This window comes from Hyperolius riggenbachi, chromosome 11 (assembly GCF_040937935.1).
Source record: "Hyperolius riggenbachi isolate aHypRig1 chromosome 11, aHypRig1.pri, whole genome shotgun sequence".
In the NCBI taxonomy this organism is placed as follows: domain Eukaryota; kingdom Metazoa; phylum Chordata; class Amphibia; order Anura; family Hyperoliidae; genus Hyperolius; species Hyperolius riggenbachi.
The window spans coordinates 239541449-239568478 of record NC_090656.1 but is presented as its reverse complement, the minus strand read 5'-3'; the positions used below and the strand labels follow the sequence as shown (position 1 = coordinate 239568478).

The 27030-nt window shown below is 44.8% G+C and overlaps 2 protein-coding genes across 3 annotated transcripts in view; one reads left to right on the top strand and one right to left on the bottom strand.

Moving 5' to 3' along the window:
* Positions 1-27030, bottom strand: part of CHST1 (carbohydrate sulfotransferase 1) — a 161511-nt gene that overhangs the window by 41743 nt on the left and 92738 nt on the right. The window lies entirely within an intron of this gene.
* LOC137537972 (uncharacterized) lies at positions 8584-10479 on the top strand. Its single transcript, XM_068259893.1, has one exon. The coding sequence runs from the start codon at positions 8584-8586 to the stop codon at positions 10477-10479; it is 1896 nt and encodes a 631-aa protein (XP_068115994.1).

Here is a 27030-nt window from a genome sequence, read left to right as displayed (position 1 = left end):
TTTCCCTCCTCTTTTAATTTTCTCTGAAGAGTAGCAACATGGGCAGGGACGGGTCTAGGGGGGAGGGGGGGGGGGGCAAGCAGGTCTCTTGCCCCAGGCGCAGTTAGTTAAATTCTTAGGAAGGCGGCAAAATTTGGATGGGGAATGGCAGTTTAGGCGCCAAAACCTGACCTTGCCCCAGGCGCAACTTGGGGCAACTTGGTCTAGATCCGTCCCTGAACATGGGGGTCTCAAAACAACTCTGAAATGACCTAAAGACAAAGATTGTTCACCATCATGGTTTAGGAGAAGGATACAGAAAGCTGTCTCAGAGATTTCAGCTGTCTTTTTCCACAGTTAGGAACATATTGAGGTAATGGAAGACCACAGGCTCAGTTCAAGTTAAGGCTCAAAGTGGCAGACCAAGAAAATTTCAAATAGGCAGAAGCGATGAATGGTGAGAACAGTCAGTCAACCCACCGACCAGCACCAAAGACCTACAACATCATCTTGCTGCAGATGGAGTCACTGTGCATCGTTCAACCATTCTGTGCACTTTACACAAGGAGATGCTGTATGTGAGAGTGATGCAGAGGAAGCCTTTTCTCTGCCCTCAGCACAAACAGAGCTGCTTGAGGTATGCTAAAGCACATTTGGACAAGCCAGCTTCATTTTGGAATAACAAAAATCAATTAACCCTTTGCACTCTCACATGCAAATGTTCAAACAAATGCATTCACAGATTCACTCATCCAGGCACAACTGTTATCCCTACAGCTAAATTAAAAGCCAGGGTTTTAGTTCACAGAAGAATGCATTCTTATGCTTAATCACCTATACTGCGCAGAAGTACCCAGGTAAACATAGGTGTCCTAACTCTGGCCCTGTAACATGCATAGTGTAGACATGCAAACATTCATTGCATCAAACCTATCAATGGATTAGGAGCACACATCCTGACTTCCTCTCCTGGGACAGACAGTGCATCTTACCAATCGCACAAGGGAGCTAATGTTATGTGTCCATGTGCTCCATGCGCATACACCAGCATAAGCTGTCTGCATGCTGACAAACATACAGGGGAAGTTAGGATGTGTGCTCCTAATCCATTGATAGGTTTGATGCAATTAATGTGTTTGCATGTCTGCACTATGCATGTTACAGGGCCAGAGTTAGGACACCTATGTTTACCTGGGTACTTCTGCGCAGTATAGGTGACTAAGCATAAGAATGCATTCTTCTGTGAACTAAAACCCTGGCTTTTAATTTAGCTGTAGGGATAACAGTTGTGCCTGGATGAGTAAATCTGTGAATGCATTTGTTTGAACATTTGCATGTGAGAGTGCAAAGGGTTAATTGATTTTTGCTGTTTCTAGCCACACCCCCTTCAGCACCTCCCTTTCCCTAATAATTTATTTAATGTCCTAACTAGAGGCGATGTGCCTGGATATATGTATTTTTATTTTTATTTTCATTTTGGAATAAGGTGCTGTGGACTGATGAAACTATAATTGAGTTATTTGGGCATAACAAGGGGAGTTATGTATGGAGGAAAAACAACACAGCATTCCAAGAAAAGCACCTGCTACCTACAGTAAAATATGGTGGTGGTTCCATCATGCTGTGGGGCTGTGTGGCCAGTGCAGGGACTGGGGATCTTGTCAAAGTTGAGATATGGATTCCACTCAGAATCAGCAGATTCTGGAGAGAAATGTCCAGGAACCCGTGACAAAGCAGAAGCTGCGCCAGGGCCGGATCTTTCAACAAGACAACGACCCTAAACACTGCTGAAAATCCACTAAGGCATTCATGCAAAGAACCGAGTACAACGTTCTGGAATGGCCATCTCAGTCCCCAGACCTGAATATAATTGAAAATCTGTGGTGTGAGTTACAGAGAGCTGTCCATGCTCAGAAGCCATCAAACCTGAATGGACTAGAGATGTTTTGTAAAGAGGAATGGTCCAAAATACCTTTAACCAGAATCCAGACTCTCATTGGAACCTACAGGAAGCGTGTAGAGGCTGTAATTTCTGCAACAGGAGGATCTACTAAATATTGATTTCATATCTTTTTCCTGGTGCCCAAATTTATGCACCTGCCTAATTTTATTTAAACAATTATTGCGCACTTTCTGTAAATCCAATAAACTTCCTTTCACTTCTCAGATATCACTGTGTGTGTCTCCTATATGATATATTTAACTGACATTTTTTATCCTAACAACAAACAATTTATACAGGAAAATCATGACGATTAACAATGTTGCCCAAACTTTCGCATCTTACTGCAAGTACCAAATATTAATAATAATGTTTACCCCGGCAGAGGCAGGTTCCTCCGGTTGCCCAGAAGGGGAATCTCCGGCCGCACATCCATGGAGGGTGGAGCCACGATAATGACTGCTGTCCCTGATCAGATAACTGTCACATGACAAAGTGAAGGCATGTTTACCTGCTGGGAAGTCTCGGCAGGTTCCTCCGGCTGCCCAGAGGGTGAATTCCCGGCCCGGGTGCCATGTAGGGTGGGACGATCTGCACGACTTGCAGAATGCCACCTTACAGCAGCGATCTGGCCTGTCGGTGAGATCTCCTCCTCTTCTACCTGCAGGAAGGGGTCATCCACACGTCGTCGCTCCCAGACCTGCACAGACTGAACCTTCCCAGCAGCCAGGAGAGACTCGGAAAATTCCAATGCACGAAAGACAACACCCCCCTCCCCAATCCAATCCAGGCAGCCTCTGCGTACAATGGCCCCTGTGTACAGCACTCTCTGCATGGCCGGCCACACAACACACCGCAGGAGCCGGCCAGGACACTCACACTACTGCCAGCAAAATACTGGTACTAAGGGAGAACTCTGACTGCGTCATACAAAACTATTCCCCACTTCTAAAAGTGATTGCAGGTCTTTCTTAACCCTTTCACCACTGAGGGTTGTTTCCCCTTTTGGACCAGAGTAATGTTCACCTGTCAGTGCTCCTCCCTTTCATTCCCCAATAACTTTATCACTTCTTATCACAACAAAATGATCTATATCTTGTTTTTTTTGCCACCAATTAGGCTTTCTTTGGATGGTACATTTTGCTAAGAATTATTTTATTCTGAATGCTTTTTAACGAAAATAATACGAAAGAAAAATGGAAAAAAACAAACATTTTTTCCTGAGTTTTTAGCCATTATAGTTTTAAAATAAAACGTGCTACCATAATTAAAAGCCCACATATTTTATTTGCCTGTCGGTCCCGGTTATTACACCATTTAAAGAGACACTGAAGCGGAAAAAAAATGATGATATTATGATTTGTATGTGTAGTACAGCTAAGAAATAAAACATTAAGATTAGATACATCAGTGTAATTGTTTCCAGTACAGGAAGAGTTGAGAAACTCCAGTTGTTATCTCTATGCAAACAAGCTATTAAGCTCTATGACTAAGTTAGTCGTGGAGAGGGCTGTTATCTGACTTTTATTATCTCAACTGTTCCTGGACTATTTACTTCTCCTCTGCTAGAGGAGAGGTCATTACTTCACAGACTGCTCTGAAAGACTCATTTTGAATGCCGAGTGTTGTGTAATCTGCACATATTATAGAATGATGCAATGTTAGAAAAAACACTATATACCTGAAAATAAAAGTATGAGAATATTTTCTTTGCTGCTAATCTTCTAGTAATTATTCATAGTACACAACCAATTCACTATATCATATTTTTTTTTCGCTTCAGTGTCTCTTTAAATGATGCCCCTATCAAACGCCATAGAACTACACATTCAGTACTCGCCATTCCTAAGCGTTTAGAAGGGATGGAAATGCCTTGTATCTAATCCTTGTACTATGCAGGCAATAGAAAAGTATCTAAAGCCTGGTGGCACCAAACCAATGATTACCCATTGTGGGTAGAAGCAGCAGACTGTTGTACTGTCAACAAAAACAATGTCCTCACATGGGCACCAGCTGGTATTAAACTGCCATATTTAATAGCAAGGTTTGCAATTCAAAGGACAGCATTGTACAGTAGAATGTATCCAATCGCAATACATCACCATTCCATCGGATAATACCAGCCACAGAGACCTGTCCGGTCGACAATTGTTTCGCTAAAGTAGCTTCCTCGTGGACCGCTGCTCTCCGCGGCGGGGATAAGGCTCAAACGCCGCAGACCGAGTGAGCGCCTAAAGTATGCCCTACTGCTCACGCCCACTACGTCCTCCCAAGCCAATGGCAAGCCCAAGTCCTCCAGCAAAGCTGCGTGTCATCACTGAGCGCAGCCTCACGCTGGTGGCAACCTTGGTCACGTCACCACGCTCTGCGGCGCTATTCAAGTGTCGCAGTCATGGCAACCTACTAGTTTCCTAGTTACGCTGCGTCCACCCGGAAGCCAGTCTAAGACCGCCCCCGTCGGATGCAGCAATGTGTACCATGCAGTGGGCTCAACACGGGGCAAAGGAGGATAAATATCCAGACCGCACAGAGCAGGATGGCCAGGGGGAACCTTGAATGTAAAGACATCAATGCATCACTTAAAGGGAAAGATCCCATAACCAAGGTAAAGGAATTTTTGCATATATTAGGATTAATTGTACTATAAAGGACTAAAGTGAGATACACCAGAGAGTGACACCCCAAAACCAGATACAGGCAAGGAGAATACAAGCCACAAAATTCCTAATATTAGAGTATACTAATATTTTTGCAGAAAAACGCTAAATTCATTTCTGTCATTGAACCCTAATGGGCCCATTGCATCAGTCCTCGAGATCCAGGTCTATTCCTTCTGAGAAAGCAGTTTCTCTCTATCCCCCCCCCCCCCTTTCTCGGGGTTATCACAGAGAACAAACCCACCATCTTCAACTGGGTAGGGTCACATTGATGCACCTCTTTAAAGTGTTCCACAAGTCTTGGGAGTCCACCTTTGCCCTTCCTAATAAACCTGATGTGTTCTACTAATCGTTCCCTCATTGGGCGGGTAGTTTTACCTATATAAGAAAATAAACAGGGACATAGGAGGGCGTATACTACAAACTCAGTTCTACAGGTTAGAATTTGAAAATGTATGTGGCCCAATCTCACATTTTTAGTTTTTTCAATATAACCACATGTGGGACAATGGCCACATGGAAAACAACCCTGCACTCTTTTTGTGCCTAACCAGGTTTTTGTCTGTGGTTTTACAAACTCACTCCTAGTTACAAAAGACCCCAAAGTAGGGCCCCTTCTATAAGCTAGCATTGGTGGATTGTGGATTCTAGAACCGAATGCACTGTGTCAGCCATCAGTAAAAGTTTTGAATCAGGAGGATACCATTTATTGGCTAACTTAGAGATGAATAAACAGTGAGCTTTCGGCTAATAATAAGCCTTCGTCAGACTTGGTATCTGCATATACTGACAAGATGTACAAAACAGCTTATATATACTGAAGTGACAAGTAAGGCATCTAATGACATTTATTTATGTCTGCTAAAGAATGTTTCTCCTCTGTAAGGCCTAGTGCACACCGAGCGGTTTTTGGAGCGATCCGCCGGCCACATCCGCCTCTAAAAACGCTTGTCTAATGTATTGCAATGGGATGGTGCACACCGGCGGTTTGCGGTTTTTGCCAAGCCGCAAACGCGCCTCCTGCTGCGCGTTTGCGGTTTTCGGAAGCGTTTCGTCCTCAATGTAAAGTATAGGAAAAACGCAAACCACTCTGAAAAACGCCAGATCAGAGCGGTTTGCCAGGCATTTTTGTTACAGTAGCTGTTCAGTAACAGCTTTTACTGTAACAATATGTGTAATCTGCTACATATATATATATATACAATATGTGTAATCTGCTACACAAAAACGCACGCAAAACCGATAGGTATGTTTACAAAACCTCTCTAAACATAACTAGAATCGCTCTGAAATCAGCTCCCAAAACCGCTAGCGTATTGCGGATCTGCTAGCGGTTTTGGTGTGCACTGGGCCTATGTCAGTATATATAAGCTCGGTTTTGTATGTTTTATCAGAGGGTGAGTGACGCATTTAAAAATACTGGAACCGTCATGAGGCTACAACAGGATGTTTTAATGCGATGGCTTTCCGCTAAATGGTTAAAGAGGAAATCTCACCAAAATAACATAATTAATAAAATGTTTTTTGTTTTTTTTTTAAATAATTCACTTATAGATTATTTAGTCAGTGTTTGCCCATTGTAAAATCTTTCCTCTCCCTGATTTACATTCTGACATTTATCCCAGCAGGTGGCGGCATCTTTACTGCTGTCAGGTGAATCACTGCGGAATGTTTGTTTACTAAGAGTTCTAAAGCCTGTACAAAAGTTATCTGGTCTCACAGAATGCTGGGGGGTAGTGGTGGGATTTCTACATAATAAGCAGCCTAGGCTAAGTAGGGATACATAACAATCAATATACAGCAATATATAGTTAGTGTTTGGGATGCTGAAACCAGGATAATACAGTCATTGCCATAATAGTGGGTATTCTGAATAATTCTTCTATATGCCACTATATGTCACTACAGGGCCTCTTTGATACTATTTTTGTTTCCATATAACAGATTTTGCTGAAGCTAGCATTCCTGGTATTGAAACCAATGGGGGTGACTTGGCAAATGGCCTCTCCTGAGAACTCCGAACATTTCCGGTGGGGATATCAGAAGCGATCCGGCCAATCAGCGCTCTGTTTTTTTCCTATTTTTTTATCATGTAGTAACAGACAGTTGCCTGTATCCTGCCAAGAGCATGCCCGCTCCACAATTCAACCAATTTCGAGCCAATATTGCTGGAAAATGTAAGGCCGACATGCTGGATCGGGTGCGCAGCGGTAATGGCATGCGAAAATCGTGAAAGACAAATGAGACAGAAACCCCTGGCCGCTGTCCCCTCCCCCCTTATGTTTTATGCCCCTAAAAGCCCTATACGACAATAACCAAGATTAGCATCTTACAAAGGCCAAAAGGGAACAACCTACATATCTCTATTCAAAACTTATTAATTCTGCAAGTACCTTGTGATACCTTGATCTAGTACAGTGATGGCAAACCTTGGCACTCCAGCTGCGGTGGAACTACAAGTCCCATTAAGCATTGCAATACTCCAACAACTCTAAGCATAACTCGGGGAGTGCCAAGTTTAGCTATTACTGATCTAGGGCAATTGAATCGGGTAACTAACATAGTTAGTCAATCAATCGTAAAGTTTATTTTTAGAAACAAACTTTTCGCCGTGAATTAGATTATAGCTATTCATGGCAAGTAGGGATCAATGTCCAGGTATCTCTCCCTCGAAGCAGCAGTTTCCTGAACGTGTATCGCTCCTGTCAATCAAACACCACCCCCATACTCTACCACAGAAGCCGTACCAGAAGATGTAGGACTAGAGACCATGTTGGAATACTCATCCAGAGGATCTTCACCACCATTACAGCAGTGCCATCCTGAAGACACAACTTTCATCGGAAGGAAAGTTTTGCGCTTACACTTTTTGTTGAGTTGAATTTTTGTTGATCCCCAGAGATCCCTCAGAAGCTCCACTGCTGAGATATTTCTGAGGTCCGATCTCCACTGAATTCCCACTGCCATTCTGAGCTGAGGTGCTCCATCATTTATATTCCACCGGAAGTAAGACTCCACCTCCTCAAGTCATCTGAAGTCAGAGCAGCCGGCCTCCATATTAGGAAGGAACTTCAGCCAATCGATGTATTTGGCAGAAGGTCATCATTAGATTCCACGACAACATTCTGTGGGCCCCATACAAGGTACTCAGAAGTTTTTTGCCCTCCCTGTAATGAAAGACTCTGGACCTCTGTTTAAAGCCCACTAGAGAAGTGCTACCTTCATCTTCCCAAATGGCAGCGAGGTTTTTGCCACTGAAGTCCACAGGGACAATGTTGGGTTATTAGGTGTGCCAGTGGCCACTCATTGCTGAAATATTTGTGTTAGGGGGTCCTGATCCTGGAGGAGATATCTTTCAAGGCAATAATATCCTAAGACTCAGAAAGCCCTTTAGCCCAGGCATAGGCAAACTTGGCCCTCCAGTTGTTGAGGAACTACAAGTCCCACAATGCATAGCAGGAGTCTGACAGCCACAATCATGACTCATAAAGGCAAATGCATTGTGGGATTTGTAGTTCCTTAACAGCTGGAGGGCCAAGTTTGCCCATGCCTGCTCTAGACAAAACCGAGAAAACGAACCTAAAGCAGAAAATATCTTATAAACCAATAAAGTCCAAGTGCAGGTCCACCTCCAGCCATACGTGGTATCTACACTCCGGAGTAGCATTACCAGCACTGGGCACTCAGATGTGGTTTGCTTACACTTGATCCCCACATGCCTTGACAAGGCTGCTCATCTATGAGAAACAGCCATAGGCTTCCTGCTACCTCTCTGACCTTGTTGTCATGTTTTCTACCTGTAAGGAAGATCTCTTGAGGTGTGAGGGAGCTGCGTTTCCTGGGTTGCTCTTCTGAGTGTTGTTGCTGCTCTGCTCTGATCGGAGTCCCCTATATATACTCAGATAGAATGGGGAACTGGAGCATAAATCCGACCAAATGTATGACCATCTTAATTTGTAAAAATGGAAAACTCGAACCAGCTCACCTTCTACCACCACAGCAAGTATGTCCATGCCTCCTCATCCTCCTCCAACACCACAGCAAGTATGGTCATGCCTCCTCACCTTCTACCACCACAGCAAGTATGGCCATGCCCCTTCACCTTCTACCACCACAGCAAGTATGTCCATGCCTCCTCATCCCCCTCCACCACCACAGCAAGTATGTCCATGCCCCTTCACCTTCTACCACCACAGCAAGCATGGTCATGCCCCTTCACCTTCTACCACCACAGCAAGTATGGTCATGCCTCCTCATCCCCCTCCACCACCACAGCAAGTATTTCCATGCCCCTTCACCTTCTACCACCACAGCAAGTATGTCCATGCCCCTTCACCTTCTACCACCACAGCAAGTATGGCCATGCCCCCTCACCCCCCTCCACCACCACAGCAAGTATGTCCATGCCCCCTCACCTTCTACCACCACAGCAAGTATGTCCATGCCCCTTCACCTTCTACCACCACAGCAAGTATGTCCATGCCTCCTCATCCCCCTCCACCACCACAGCAAGTATGTCCATGCCCCCTCACCTTCTACCACCACAGCAAGTATGGCCATGCCCCCTCATCCCCCTCCACCACCACAGCAAGCATGGCCATGCCCCATCACCTTCTACCACCACAGCAAGTATGTCCATGCCTCCTCATCCCCCTCCACCACCACAGCAAGTATTTCCATGCCCCTTCACCTTCTACCACCACAGCAAGTATGTCCATGCCTCCTCATCCCCCTCCACCACCACAGCAAGTATGTCCATGCCCCTTCACCTTCTACCACCACAGCAAGTATGTCCATGCCCCTTCACCTTCTACCACCACAGCAAGTATGGCCATGCCCCATCACCTTCTACCACCACAGCAAGTATGGCTATGCCCCATCACCTTCTACCACCACAGCAAGTATGTCCATGCCTCCTCATCCCCCTCCACCACCACAACAAGTATGGCCATGCCCCTTCACCTTCTACCACCACAGCAAGTATGTCCATGCCTCCTCATCCCCCTCCACCACCACAGCAAGTATGGTCATGCCCCCTCACCTTCTACCACCACAGCAAGTACGTCCATGCCTCCTCATCCCCCTCCACCACCACAGCAAGTATGTCCATGCTCCTTCACCTTCTACCACCACAGCAAGTATGTCCATGCCCCCTCACCTTCTACCACCACAGCAAGTATGTCCATGCCTCCTCATCCCCCTCCACCACCACAGCAAGTATGGCCATGCCCCCTCACCTTCTACCACCACAGCAAGTATGGCCATGCCCCTTCACCTTCTACCACCACAGCAATTATGGCCATGCCCCTTCACCTTCTACCACCACAGCAAGTATGGCCATGCCCCTTCACCTTCTACCACCACAGCAAGTATGGCCATGCCCCTTCACCTTCTACCACCACAGCAAGTATGGCCATGCCCCTTCACCTTCTACCACCACAGCAAGTATGGCCATGCCCCTTCACCTTCTACCACCACAGCAAGTATGGCCATGCCCCTTCACCTTCTACCACCACAGCAAGTATGGCCATGCCCCTTCACCTTCTACCACCACAACAAGTATGGCCATGCCCCTTCACCTTCTACCACCGCAGCAAGTATGGCCATGCCCCTTCACCTTCTACCACCACAGCAAGTATGGCCATGCCCCTTCACCTTCTACCACCACAGCAAGTATGGCCATGCCCCTTCACCTTCTACCACCACAACAAGTATGGCCATGCCCCCTCACCCCCCTCCTCCACCACAACAAGCATGTCCATGCCCCCTCAACCATCATACCAAGTATGGCCATGCCCCTTTACCTTCCACCACCACAACAAGTATGGCCATGCCCCTTTATCCCCCTCCACCACCATAACAAATATGGCCATGCCCCCTCTTCCCCCTTCACCACCATAACAAGTATGTCCATGCCCCCTCAACCCCCTCCACCACCATAACAAGTATGTCCATGCCCCTCAACCCCCTCCACCACCATAACAAGTATGTCCATGCCCCCTCAACCCCCTCCACCACCATAACAAGTATGTTCTTGCCCCCTCAACCCCCCTCCCACCATCATAACAAGTATGACCATGCCTTCCTCACCCCCCAACACCAAAAGTATGGCCTGTTGTGACACATGAGTAGTGATCTCCCCTGACCCTCTCGTTTTGTTAGGTATGGGGATGGTGCTAAAGTGTGGTGTTTGGAAGTTTTCAGGTCTTCAGAGTGTGATATGTAGAATCGGGACACTGACTCAAGTCATTAATACACAATGCAGCACTTCAGTTCCCAGAAAAGGAGCCGGCCTTTCATGGGACCGATAGCATTTCTTATTGGGCCTTAGGGCGTGTTCTCATTTTCCGACCCAGTTTTAACCTGAACTAAACCCTCCTTTACCTGAAACAACGTTTGCCGTGTTATAAGAATACACATTTTTACATAACATTGTTTTAGTTTCACATTCCTAGCCAGAGCTGCAGAGCTTGCATTTTTTGTTTCATGGTGGTACCGGCTTATTTGAAAAAAAAATCTGAGCATGATCTGACAGCACTAAAGGGTTATATCTGCCTCTGCAACTCGCCGGGCAGACGTTTGTTTACACTAGGGGTGCTCAGCGGGGTCAAACAGCCAAGCAGTGGATTTCTCCTGAAAGAGGTTTCTTTACTAACCCCACCAGTAACTTTAATGATAATCAACCCAACAGTAACCTAATGCCTCTTATTCGCCGGAATGGTATGGTGCTATATTTTTACCATCAATCTTACACCAAAAACTTGTAGCACCGTATTCCAGTGCTAGAAGCACGTCTATACTTTATACAAATGTGTAGCTCCCAGACTCGGCAAGATTCCCACCTCGATATATACAAGAGCTTCTCCTGTCTCTGGCTTTATATTTCATCATGTGTTCATCTCTTTCTTTACAAGAAATCATCCTCAAGTGGTCCTTGAAAATTTACACCTAAAGATGTCCATCCATAGGCCAGGGAAGCGAAGATAAGAACTCTCTTCATCCAGGGAATCAATTATTTTTAAGATGTAGAGAGAGATCAAAGGACCGGAAGAGGTCAAAGCCAAACTGAAGACGATATAGCCAACCTTCCTCTATGGTTTATGACCAGAAAGAACTGCGGGTGAATAGAGCTATCCAGACGGAAGGCTTTCTTCTGTGGCATATTAAGGTCAAGATGGGTCAAAAATGGAAGCAGAAGAAAAATGGATTTGTGCCCGGTCTGTTGATTTTTCTCCAGTGATGTCCGTAATATAGGTCATATTTTACTCCTTGCTCTTTGGATAGCTTCCTTGATACATCTCTCCATGTACCTTAGTGCTCTAGAGGTCATGAGGGTCAAAACTCTTAAAACTGAGGAAAATCTTGACTTGTTGTGGAGTTTAAATCCCAAAGGTTCAACCACCAGGAAAGAACCCGAAATGTGTGCAGAGTCTATTGTCTGCCATACTGCTTTGGAGGCAACACAGCATGCTGGACTGCCGAGAGGTTTATCCAAGTTTTATCAAATTGTACGTAATGCTGAGAGAATTGATTTCCTCAGATTGTGAGTCGTAGATTATGTGACTGAGTTACAGGAATGAAATCTTTAGCATCTTGGTTGGCAGATGGTAGGCTGGCTGGCGGGCACCCAAAGCAACCATGCCATCTGGGCACCATCCTACAGACACTGCCTGCTTCATCGGGGCCAGTTGGCCAGCAGTGTGAAAACAGGTAGAGATTCTATCCTGAAAATTAAAGATTTTTTGTGTAGCAGACGGTAGGCAAAAAAAAAGAAAAACTGTGGCATCCATTTCAGTGGGCTAAAATATTATAACCATGGGTGCCTTGATCTCAGATTGGTCAGTCCACTGTTGGATGAATAGATCAACTCAGTGAACTAGCATGGGATTTTTTTGAACCCTAACTAAAGGTGGCCATACACTTATAGATGGCCACCAAATCGATCATCAGATAGATCCCTGTCTGATCGAATATGCCTGCCCAGGCATGCGCCCACCGAGAAAAAGGTTAGAAACTACTCTAACAAAAACAGTGCAGGGTCTTCTGGGAGGATGGAGGCGGTACTGTATGGACAGCAGGAGTCATGGCAACGTTTTCAAACCAAGGTTTTACCTGAATGATCTATCTGCATGGATGTGCAGAGCTCCAGGAACTGGACAATATTACACAAGTAGCACTCAAAACAGGCAAAGGAGGGTGTTAGCTTCAGTAAATAATGTGTACACTTATTATTATCTAATAGACTTCCCCACGGCGGTGATGTACCCCCTTGGGGAAGGCCTAACATTAGTCTAGCAATAAAAACATAATATTCCTTGTGCTGCTAATCATAATTGGTATACACATTTAACTAGCAGGCAGACAGACAAAAGACAGCACTCATGGCTGCACCTGAAATGAAAACTAATAGAGGCATGCAGAACCTTACTGGGGCTATGTACATGCCTTGTATGCAAAACAGATGCAAATTATGTACTAATTCTAATCTAAAATTTTGAATGGAGATTTGAAGCAACAAATGCAGCTAGCTAGCTAGTATACTTATGTTCAATTTGTACAGCGGGAGACATGGCAACGCTTCCAAACAGAAGCTATACCTGAATTATCTATCTGCATGGATGTGCAGAGCTCCAGGAACTGGACAATATTACACACCTAGCATTCACTACAGGCAAAGGAGGGTGCTAGCTTCAGTAAATAATGTGTGCACAGATTATTACCTAATAGACTTCCCCACGACAGTGACGGACCCTCTCGGGGAAGACCTAACACTAGTCTAGCAATAAAAACATAATATTCCTTGTGCTGCTAATCATAATTGGTATACACATTTCATCAAGTAGGCAGACAGACAAATGATAGCGCTCAAGGCTGCACCTGCAATACATGCATTGCATTCAAGGCATGTATTTAGCCCCAGTGGGGCTCTGCATGCCTCTATTAGTTTTCATTTCAGGTGCGGGACTGTATGGAGACACGGACTGACAGAATAGCGCGCGGGCTGGGACAGGTGAGACACTACTCTGCCAAAAACAGTGCAGAGGCTCCTGGGAGGATGGAGAGGGGACTGCATGGAGACACGGACTGACAGAGGGGTGCGCCCCCGGGACGAGTGAGACACTACTCTGCCAAAAACAGTGCAGGGGCTCCTGGGAGGATGGAGAGGGGACTGTATGGAGACACGGACTGACAGAATAGTGCGTGGGCCAGGACAGGTGAGACGATACTCTGCCAAAAACAGTGCAGGGGCTCCTGGGAGGATGGAGGCAGGACTGTATGGAGACACGGACTGACAGAACAGTACGCCCGCCGGGACCGGTGAGACACTACTCTGCCAAAAACAGTGCAGAGGCTCCTGGGAGGATGAAGGCGGTACTTTATGGACAGCGGGAGACATGGCAACGCTTTCAAACAGAAGTTATACCTGAATGATCAATCTGCATGGATGTGCAGAGCTCCAGGAACTGGACAATATTACACAGCTAGCACTCACTACAGGCAAAGGGGGGTGTTAGCTGCAGTAGATAATGCGTGCACAGATTATTACCTAATAGACTTCCCCACGGCGATGACGGACCCTCTCGGAGAAGGCCTAACATTAGCCTAGCAATAAAAACATAATTTTCCTTGTGCTGCTAATCATAAATGGTATACACATTACATCAAGCAGACAGACAGACAAATGACAGCGCTCAAGGCTGCACCTGCAATACATGCATTGCATACAAGGCATGTATTTAGCCCCAGTGGGGCTCTGCATGCCTCTATTAGTTTTCATTTCAGGTGCAGCCTTGAGCGCTGTCATTTTTCTGTCTGCCTACTTGATGAAATGTGTATACCATTTATGATTAGCAGCACAAGGAATATTATGTTTTTATTGCTAGACTAGTGTTAGGTCTTCCCCGAGAGCGTCTGTCATCGTCATGGGGAAGTCTATTAGGTAATAATCTGTGCACGCATTATCTACTGCAGCTAACACCCTCCTTTGCCTGTAGTGAGTGCTAGGTGTGTAATATTGTCCAGTTCATGGAGCTCTGCACATCCATGCAGATAGATCATTCAGGTACAACTTCTGTCTAAAAGTGCTGCCATGTCTCCCACTGTACAAATTGAACGTAAGTATACTAGTGGCTAGCTGCATTCATTGCTTCAAATCTACATTCAAATTTTAGATTAGAATTAGTACATAATTTGCATCTGTTTTGCATTCAAGGCATGTATATAGCCCCAGTGGGGCCCTGCATGCCTCTATTAGTTTTCATTTCAGGTGCGGGACTGTATGGAGACACGGACTGACAGAATAGTGCACGGGCCAGGACAGGTGAGACACTACTCTGCCAAAAACAGTGCAGGGGCTCCTGGGAGGATGGAGGCGGGACTGTATGGAGACACGGACTGACAGAACAGTGCGCCCCCCGGGACAGGTGAGACACTACTCTTCCAAAAACAGTGCAGGGGCTCCTGGGAGGATGGAGAGGGGACTGTATGGAGACACGGACTGACAGAACAGTGCGCCCGCTGGGACAGGCGGTGAGACAGGAGGAGCTCCTGGGAGGATGGAGAGGGGACTGTATGGAGACATAGACTGACAGAACAGTGCGCCCGCTGGGACAGGAGGTGAGACAGGAGGGGCTCCTGGGAGGATGGAGAGAGGAATGTTTGAAAACACGGACTGACAGAACAGTGCGCCCGCCGGGACAGGTGAGACACTATTCTGTCAAAAACAGTGCAGGGGTCGATGGGAGCACAGTTAGGTTGGGGGGGGGGAGACCTGGGGGGCACCGCGGTGCACTACAGATACCTCTATACAGAATAACAGCCAGTAATCCGTCACCGATGCCCTAATCCACTAAACTTCACCCACAAGTTTTCACTTATCGTCTTTCCCTTTATCTACATAATTCATTTTCAGCACAAAGCAAACAAAATAGACTGAAAATAAATTCCCGTAGATTAACCGAAGTCTGATATTATTTTTAGTGCTTTTTGGCCGGCTGCGCTCTGGAAAGGTGTTAGACAGATAAGGGCAGCGATCCACAAAATGTTTCTCACAACTTATCTCGCCTCTGTTATTTCTTTCAATCTTATCTATAGAATCATTTTTGCAGCATTCAGCGGGAGAAAAAAAAAACCTAAATATATTGTGAGAAAAGTCATGTCACAGTTTAGTTTCTGGACTATTTTAAAGAGGAACTGCTGTGAAAAAAACACATTAAACCAAATAAGTTTATTGTTACAATTTTCATTTCTAGATGATGTAGTCAGTGTTTGCCCCTTGTGAAATCTTTTCCCTCTCGGTTTGCATCCCGAAATGTATCACATGGCGACATCTTTAGTCCTGTCAGGTAATCTGTACAGAACATTTATTTACTGAGCGTCCCAAAGCTAGTGTAAAATGTATGTGGTGTCCCAGTATGCTCTGGGGGAATTCTGCATAGCTAAACAGCCTAGGCAAAACATCAGTGGGAGGGCGGAGCTACATACCCATATACGGAAATATATAGCTACAGGAAGTGTTTCTGAAACTGAAAACAGGATAATTAACATAAGTGTGTATCCTGAATAATGTACTGTATTATTATTATTATATTATCATCATTATTATTATTATTATTATTATTATTATTATTCTACTATTAAAACTTCACCTGCAAGCAGTGCCTGGTCGGTAGGAGTACTGCCTCTGCTTCCTCCCTCCTTCCCAAAGAACCCCCTATCAGTAAAAAGTGTGACGTCATGCTGAAACCACGTCTCCCTTGTGACGCCATGCTGAAACCACGCCTACCTTGTGACGCCATGCTGAAACCACACCTCACTTGTGACACCATACAGAAACAACGTCTCCCTTGTGACGCCATGCTGAAACCACACCTCCCTTGTGACGCCATGCTGAAACCACACCTCCCTTGTGACACCATACAGAAACAACGTCTCCCTTGTGACGCCATGCTGAAACCACACCTCCCTTGTGACGCCATTCTGAAACCACACCTCCCTTGTGACGCCATACAGAAACAACGTCTCCCTTGTGACGCCATGCTGAAACCACGTCTACCTTGTGAGGCCATGCTGAAACCACACCTACCTTGTGACGCAATACAGAAACAACGTCTCCCTTGTGACGCCATGCTGAAACCACGCCTACCTTGTGACGCCATGCTGAAACCACACCTCTCATGTGACGCCATGCTGAAACCACGCCTCCCATGTGACACCATGCTGAAACCATGCCTCCCTTGTGACGGACAGCCCACCCATTGGCCACCCGGGCACCATTGAATTGTAGAGGATTAAAAAAAATGCATTGTTTCCATATCATTTTGAATGCTTTTTTTTTTCTTTATCATTGAAATTTTTGCAAAATGAAATTACAGAAAGTGTGCCCAATCCAGGTCTTGCAAGTGAACCCGAAGCTTCAAGAGAGTAGCAAAAAATGGACCCGTGGGAATATATATATATATATATATATATATAGTTGTGCTCATAAGTTTATATACCTTGATAGAATTTCTGATCTCTTATCCATTATTCATACATTATGAATGATAGCACAAACATTTCCATACTTTAATTAAGAAGTATAAAATGATGGGTTCTTGCCAAAGTCAAACCATGGTCAGGTAGGCCAACTATCATTTTTAGCCACAACTGCCAGATAAAATGTTTGGGATGGAAGGAAAAACTACAAATAACTTCAGGTAAAATACAGGACTCTCTGGCAAGGCAGTTTCAAGATGCACAATAAGTAGGGACTTGAAGAAAGATGGGCTGAATGGCCAAGTTGTCAGAAGAAAGCCATTAATACGGAAAAATGCCACAAAGTATCCCGCTTACAATATGCCAAACAGCCCAGAGACAAGCCTCAGACCTTCTGCCACAAAGTCATTTGGAGAGATGACACTAAAATGCAACTTTTTGGCCACAACCATAAACGCTACATTTGGAGAGGAGTTGACAAGGTCACTGATGAAAGGTACAGCTTCCTACTGTGAAACGTGGTGGTAGATTGCTGATGGTTTGGAGATGTGTAAGCTACAAAGCCACAGGAAATTTAGTCAGAATTGATGACAATATAAACACAGTAAGTTATCAAAGAGTACTGCGGAAAATGTGCACTCATCAGACAGGAAGCAGAGCATGGGATATACTTGGACATTCCAACATGACAATGATCCAGAAGGCCAAGGTGACCTGTCATTGGCTACAGCAACATAAAGTGAAGGTTCTGCCAGGGTATGTAAACTTATAAGCACAACTGTGTGTGTGTACTTCACCTCTGTAAGTACTGCCACTGATTTGTGCTAGTCGGTTAAGACTTCTGGTTAGGGCTATATATATAAATATAAATATATATGTGATCAAACATTGATCCCTCAGCTGCTTCTAGTGCTTTACGGCTGGACGCACTAAGATATAATTCTACTGCTGAATACTGATTAACCTGACATCCGAGTCCGACCTACATACATTCTGCCACACCCGATCTTACCTACCAATATGTAAAATCTTCTGCCGAATACTGATCAGCCTGTCATCCAAGCTACATACATTCTGCCACGCCCGATCTTACCAACCAATATATAAACTCTGCAGCCGAATACTGATCAGCCTGTCATCCGACCTACATACATTCTGCCACGCCCGATCTTACCAACCAATATATAAACTTTGCAGCCGAATACTGATCAGCCTGTCATCCGACCTACATACATTCTGCCACGCCCGATCTAACCAACCAATATATAAACTCTGCAGCCGAATACTGATCAGCCTGTCATCCGACCTACATACATTCTGCCACGCCCGATCTTACCAACCAATATATAAAATCTTCTGCCGAATACTTATCAGCCTGTCATCCGACCTACATACATTCTGCCACGCCCGATCTTACCAACCAATATATAAAATCTTCTGCCAAATACTGATCAGCCTGTCATCCGACCTACATACATTCTGCCACGCCCGATCTTACCAACCAATATATAAAATCTTCTGCCAAATACTGATCAGCCTGTCATCCGACCTACATACATTCTGCCACGCCCGATCTTACCAACCAATATATAAACTCTGCAGCCGAATACTGATCAGCCTGTCATCCGACCTACATACATTCTGCCACGCCCAATCTTACCAACCAATATATAAACTCTGCAGCCGAATACTGATCAGCCTGTCATCCGACCTACATACATTCTGCCACGCCCGATCTTACCAACCAATATATAAAATCTTCTGCCAAATACTGATCAGCCTGTCATCCGACCTACATACATTCTGCCACGCCCAATCTTACCAACCAATATATAAACTCTGCAGCCGAATACTGATCAGCCTGTCATCCGATCTACATACATTCTGCCACGCCCGATCTTACCAACCAATATATAAACTCTGCAGCCGAATACTGATCAGCCTGACATCCGACCTACATACATTCTGCCACGCCCGATCTTACCAACCATTATATAAACTCTGCAGCCGAATACTGATCAGCCTGTCATCCAAGCTACATACATTCTGCCACGCCCGATCTTACCAACCAATATATAAACTCTGCAGCCGAATACTGATCAGCCTGTCATCCAAGCTACATACATTCTGCCACGCCCGATCTTACCAACCAATATATAAACTCTGCAGCCGAATACTGATCAGCCTGTCATCCAAGCTACATACATTCTGCCACGCCCGATCTTACCAACCAATATGTAAACTCTTCTGCCGAATACTGATCAGCCTGTCATCCAAGCTAAATACATTCTGCCACACCCGATCTTACCAACCAATATATAAAATCTTCTGCCGAATACTGATCAGCCTGTCATCCAAGCTACATACATTCTGCCACGCCCGATCTGACCAACCAATATGTAAAATCTTCTGCCGAATACTGATCAGCCTGTCATCCAAGCTACATACATTCTGCCACGCCCAATCTTACCAACCAATATGTAAAATCTTCTGCCGAATACTGATCAGCCTGTCATCCAAGCTACATACATTCTGCCACGCCCGATCTTACCAACCAATATATAAACTCTGCAGCCGAATACTGATCAGCCTGTCATCCAAGCTACATACATTCTGCCACGCCCGATCTTACCAACCAATATGTAAAATCTTCTACCGAATACTGATCAGCCTGTCATCCAAGCTACATACATTCTGCCACTGATGAGTCATTTGACGAAACCGGTAGGGCGTGGCCTCAAGCGGCAGACAGGAAGACGCTAGCAGAGCGGTGGCTCAGGACGTCCAGGAGGTTTCTTTTATATGCGCATAACTTTTTACCAAATGTGAGTGTGATTTTAATCTTTTATTGCTGAATAAAACAGTTTTACGCTATGGGAGCTGTGTATCAGTTATAGGCACAGAATAACGCTGCCAACAAGAACTCCACCCCTATAGACACCCCAAAGCGAATGTAGCTGGTCTGTGTAGGATCAGCAGAATATCTGGTGAGCGACTAATATAACTGTGTGGTGTATTACACAGGGAGTGGGTTGTCTGGAGTGGGGACTTTGTGCCCATATGAGCACCGGGTGTGAAGCGTTTAGTGCTGTGACAGGTTTACACTATGTTCTCTATTATCCCTTTCCATGAGGAAATTTGAGACCAGCTGCTGATAGAAGACTGCTGTGGGAGTTCAGAGTTGGGTCAACAAAACGCTTTGGAGCTGGTCAAATTGGTCAGCACCTGCATCTGGTGAGCATGTTTTTCTTCTAATCTGGTGGAGGCTGAGTGCGGACTTTCACGGTGGGGATCACTCACTGGTGAAGAGACATCTTGTTCTTTGAAGAAAGTAACAGTTGTAAACAGGTTCACACTATGCCATATCATATGTTCTTTTGAGGTACAAACGGAGCCATATGTGAGATATCATCTGGAGGAATAAAAGTGGGAAGATTTCCATACCAGCCGAATAGCTGCTCTGTGATAATTAACAGTTGGACGTTGGTGAGAGTATTTTTACCAAAGACTGGTGATTTTGATAAAAGTGGAGCTGTTGCACATTCATTGTTGTTGGTGGTTACAGTACGTGGAGTGAGCGCTGTACGGACATTTTATCATAATACATTCTGCCACGCCCGATCTTACCAACCAATATATAAAATCTTCTGCCGAATACTGATCAGCCTGTCATCCAAGCTACATACATTCTGCCACGCCCGATCTTACCAACCAATATATAAACTCTGCAGCCGAATACTGATCAACCTGTCATCCAAGCTACATACATTCTGCCACGCCCGATCTTACCAACCAATATATAAACTCTGCAGCCGAATACTGATCAGCCTGTCATCCAAGCTACATACATTCTGCCACGCCCGATCTTACCAACCAATATGTAAAAATATGTAAACTCTGCAGCCGAATACCGATCAGCCTGTCATCCAAGCTACATACATTCTGCCACGCCCGATCTTACCAACCAATATATAAAATCTTCTGCCAAATACTGATTAGCCTGTCATCCAATCTACATACATTCTGCCACACCCGATCTTACCAACCAATATATAAACTCTGCAGCCGAATACTCATCAGCCTGTCATCCAAGCTACATACATTCTGCCACGCCCGATCTTACCAACTGATATATAAAATCTTCTGCCGAATACTGATCAGCCTGTCATCCAAGCTACATACATTCTGCCACGCCCGATCTTACCAACCAATATATAAACTCTGCAGCCGAATACTGATCAACCTGTCATCCAAGCTACATACATTCTGCCACGCCCGATCTTACCAACCAATATATAAACTCTGCAGCCGAATACTGATCAGCCTGTCATCCAAGCTACATACATTCTGCCACGCCCGATCTTACCAACCAATATGTAAACTCTGCAGCCGAATACCGATCAGCCTGTCATCCAAGCTACATACATTCTGCCACGCCCGATCTTACCAACCAATATATAAAATCTTCTGCCAAATACTGATTAGCCTGTCATCCAATCTACATACATTCTGCCACACCCGATCTTACCAACCAATATATAAACTCTGCAGCCGAATACTCATCAGCCTGTCATCCAAGCTACATACATTCTGCCACGCCCGATCTTACCAACTGATATATAAAATCTTCTGCCGAATACTGATCAGCCTGTCATCCAAGCTACATACATTCTGCCACGCCCGATCTTACCAACCAATATATAAACTCTGCAGCCGAATACTGATCAGCCTGTCATCCAAGCTACATACATTCTGCCACGCCCGATCTTACCAACTGATATATAAACTCTGAAGCCGAATACTGATCAGCCTGTCATCCAAGCTACATACATTCTGCCACACCCGATCTTACCAACCAATATGTAAAATCTTCTGCCGAATACTGATCAGCCTGTCATCCAAGCTACATACATTCTGCCACGCCCGATCTTACCAACCAATATATAAAATCTTCTGCCGAATACTGATCAGCCTGTCATCCAAGCTACATACATTCTGCCACGCCCGATCTTACCAACCAATATGTAAAATCTTCTGCCGAATACTGATCAGCCTGTCATCCAAGCTACATACATTCTGCCACGCCCGATCTTACCAACCAATATATAAAATCTTCTGCCAAATACTGATCAACCTGTCATCCAAGCTACATACATTCTGCCACGCCCGATCTTACCAACCAATATGTAAAATCTTCTGCCGAATACTGATCAGCCTGTCATCCAAGCTACATACATTCTGCCACGCCCGATCTTACCAACCAATATATAAAATCTTCTGCCGAATACTGATCAGCCTGTCATCCAAGCTACATACATTCTGCCACGCCCGATCTTACCAACCAATATATAAAATCTTCTGCCGAATACTGATCAGCCTGTCATCCAAGCTACATACATTCAGCCACGCCCGATCTTACCAACCAATATGTAAACTCTGCAGCCGAATACTGATCAGCCTGAAATCCAAGCTACATACATTCTGCCACGCCCAATCTTACCAACCAATATGTAAAATCTTCTGCCGAATACTTATCAGCCTATCATCCAAGCTACATACATTCTGCCACGCCCAATCTTACCAACCAATATATAAAATCTTCTGCCGAATACTGATCAGCCTGTCATCCAAGCTACATACATTCTGCCACGCCCAATCTTACCAACCAATATGTAAACTCTGCAGCCGAATACTGATCAGCCTGTCATCCAAGCTACATACATTCTGCCACGCCCGATCTTACCAACCAATATATAAAATCTTCTGCCGAATACTGATCAGCCTGTCATCCAAGCTACATACATTCTGCCACGCCCGATCTTACCAACCAATATATAAAATCTTCTGCCGAATACTGATCAGCCTATCATCCAAGCTACATACATTCTGCCACGCCCGATCTTACCAACCAATATATAAACTCTGCAGCCGAATACTGATCAGCCTGTCATCCAAGCTACATACATTCTGCCACGCCCGATCTTACCAACCAATATATAAACTCTGCAGCCGAATACTGATCAGCCTGTCATCCAAGCTACATACATTCTGCCACGCCCGATCTTACCAACCAATATATAAACTCTGCAGATGAATACTGATCAGCCTGTCATCCAAGCTACATACATTCTGCCACGCCCGATCTTACCAACCAATATGTAAAATCTTCTGCCGAATACTGATCAGCCTGTCATCCAAGCTACATACATTCTGCCACGCCCGATCTTACCAACCAATATATAAAATCTTCTGCCGAATACTGATCTGCCTGTCATCCAAGCTACATACATTCTGCCACGCCCAATCTTACCAACCAATATATAAAATCTTCTGCCGAATACTGATCAGCCTGTCATCCAAGCTACATACATTCTGCCACGCCCGATCTTACCAACCAATATGTAAACTCTGCAGCCGAATACTGATCAGCCTGTCATCCAAGCTACATACATTCTGCCACACCCGATCTTACCAACCAATATATAAAATCTTCTGCCGAATACTGATCAGCCTGTCATCCAAGCTACATACATTCTGCCACGCCCGATCTTACCAACCAATATATAAAATCTTCTGCCGAATACTGATCAGCCTGTCATCCAAGCTACATACATTCTACCACGCCCGATCTTACCAACCAATATATAAAATCTTCTGCCGAATACTTATCAGCCTGTCATCCAAGCTACATACATTCTGCCACGCCCGATCTTACCAACCAATATATAAAATCTTCTGCCAAACACTGATCAGCCTGTCATCCAATCTACATACATTCTGCCACGCCCGATCTTACCAACCAATATGTAAAATTTTCTGCCGAATACTGATCAGCCTGTCATCCAAGCTACATACATTCAGCCACGCCCGATCTTACCAACCAATATGTAAAATCTTCTGCCAAATACTGATCAGCCTATCATCCGACCTACATACATTCTGCCACGCCCGATCTTACCAACCAATATATAAAATCTTCTGCCAAATACTGATCAGCCTGTCATCCAAGCTACATACATTCTGCCACGCCCGATCTTACCAACCAATATATAAACTCTGCAGCCGAATACTGATCAGCCTGTCATCCAAGCTACATACATTCTGCCACGCCCGATCTTACCAACCAATATATAAAATCTTCTGCCGAATACTGATCAGCCTGTCATCCAAGCTACATACATTCTGCCACGCCCAATCTTACCAACCAATATGTAAACTCTGCAGCCGAATACTGATCAGCCTGTCATCCAAGCTACATACATTCTGCCACACCCGATCTTACCAACCAATATATAAAATCTTCTGCCGAATACTGATCAGCCTGTCATCCAAGCTACATACATTCTGCCACGCCCGATCTTACCAACCAATATGTAAAATCTTCTGCCAAATACTGATCAGCCTGTCATCCAAGCTACATACATTCTGCCACGCCCGATCTTACCAACCAATATATAAAATCTTCTGCCGAATACTGATCAGCCTGTCATCCAAGCTACATACATTCTGCCACGCCCGATCTTACCAACCAATATATAAAATCTTCTGCCAAATACTGATCAGCCTGTCATCCAAGCTACATACATTCTGCCACACCCGATCTTACCAACTGATATATAAACTCTGAAGCCGAATACTGATCAACCTGTCAACAGACCAATGGAAATCCTCTGCTAATAGACCAAAGGGGAGCCCTGGAGGGAAATTTAAACATGGTTATGTGCAGAATGCTGCTGCCAGATTGCTAACAAACCAGCCTCGCCACTGTCACATTACATCCTTCGCTCACTGCACTGGCTACCAGTAGAATGGAGAATATTCTTCAAGATTGGACTGCTGACATTCAAATCCCTGCACAATCTAGGCCCTGGATACATGAAGGACTTGCTGAAGCTGCAGCACACCTCTCACAACCTCAGATCAGCAGGATCCATAAACTTGGTTACTCCCAGAGTGCACCTCAAAAAATCTGGTGACAGAGCCTTCTGTCATGCTGCCCCTACTCTTTGGAACTCCCTGCCACACCCAGTAAAGACAGCACCATCCCTGGAGCTATTCAAATCGAGACTGAAATGCCACCTGTTTAGCCTGGCATTTCCAGACTTATAAAATTCTTCCTCTGTACCACGATGGTCTGAGCCATGCTTATGCACTTTGAGTCCCATAGGAGAAAAGCGCTTTACAAATGTTATTTGTTGTTGTTGTTGTTATGTTCTAGATCAGAGGTGCTCACAGTTTTTTAGCTTGTGAGCGACTTTAAAAATGTAGAAGTCACAATGATCTACCTGTGTACAATTTTAGGAGCACAATTGTTTATATAGCATGAAAAATGAAGTGTGGTCAGGATCTACCATGAAGTAGATTGCAATCTACTCAATGGGCACCCCTGCTCTAGCTATACTTAGGCCTCGATTCATCATTGTCTTTGCGATAACTTTTTCTAGTTCGTTAATTTGACTGACACGTGGAGGCGGACCCTATTTATACAACAATTTGCAGACTGACACGTGGAGGCGGATCTTATTTATACAGCAATTTGCAGACTGACAGGTGGAGGCGGACCCTATTTATACAACAATTTGCAGACTGACATGTGGAGGCGGATCCTATTTATACAACAATTTGCAGACTGACACGTGGAGGCGGATCTTATTTATACAGCAATTTGCAGACTGACAGGTGGAGGCGGACCCTATTTATACAACAATTTGCAGACTGACACATGGAGGCGGATCCTATTTATACAACAATTTGCAGACTGACACGTGGAGGCGGATCCTATTTATACAACAATTTGCAGACTGACACGTGGAGGCGGACCCTATTTATACAACAATTTACAGACTGACACGTGGAGGCGGATCCTATTTATACAACAATTTACAGACTGACACATGGAGGCGGATCCTATTTATACAACAATTTGCAAACTGACACGTGGAGGCGGATCCTATTTATACAACAATTTGCAGACTGACACGTGGAGGCGGATCCTATTTATATAGCAATTTGCAGACTGACACATGGAGGCGGATCCTATTTATACAACAATTTACAGACTGACATGTGGAGACGGATCCTATTTATACAACAATTTGCAGACTGACACGTGGAGGCGGATCCTATTTATACAACAATTTGCAGACTGACACGTGGAGGCGGATCCTATTTATACAGCAATTTGCAGACTGACACGTGGAGGTGGATCCTATTTATACAACAATTTGCAGACTGACACATGGAGGGCGGATGCCGCGGATCCTATTTATACAACAATTTACAGACTGACACGTGGAGGCGGATCCTATTTATACAACAATTTGCAAACTGACACGTGGAGGCGGATCCTATTTATACAACAATTTGCAGACTGACACGTGGAGGCGGATCCTATTTATACAAAAATTTACAGACTGACACGTGGAGGCGGATTCTATTTATACAACAATTTGCAGACTGACACGTTGGGGCAGATCCTATTTATACAACAATTTGCAGACTGACACGTGGAGTCGGATCCTATTTATACAACAATTTGCAGACTGACACGTGGAGGCGGATCCTATTTATACAACAATTTGCAGACTGACACGTGGAGTCGGATCCTATTTATACAACAATTTGCAGACTGACACGTGGAGGGGGATCCTATTTATACAACAATTTGCAGACTGACACGTGGAGGCGGATCCTATTTATACAACAATTTGCAGACTGACACGTGGAGGCGGATCCTATTTATACAACAATTTGCAGACTGACACGTGGAGGCGGATCCTATTTATACAGCAATTTGCACACTGACACATGGAGGTGGATCCTATTTATACAACAATTTGCAGACTGACACGTGGAGGCGGATCCTATTTATACAACAATTTGCAGACTGACACGTGGAGGCGGATCTTATTTATACAGCAATTTGCAGACTGACAGGTGGAGGCGGACCCTATTTATACAACAATTTGCAGACTG

Bases quoted from the DNA above. Each gene is read 5' to 3' on its own strand.
- LOC137537972 (XM_068259893.1), top strand. From the start codon at position 8,584: ATGTCCATGCCTCCTCATCCTCCTCCAACACCACAGCAAGTATGGTCA.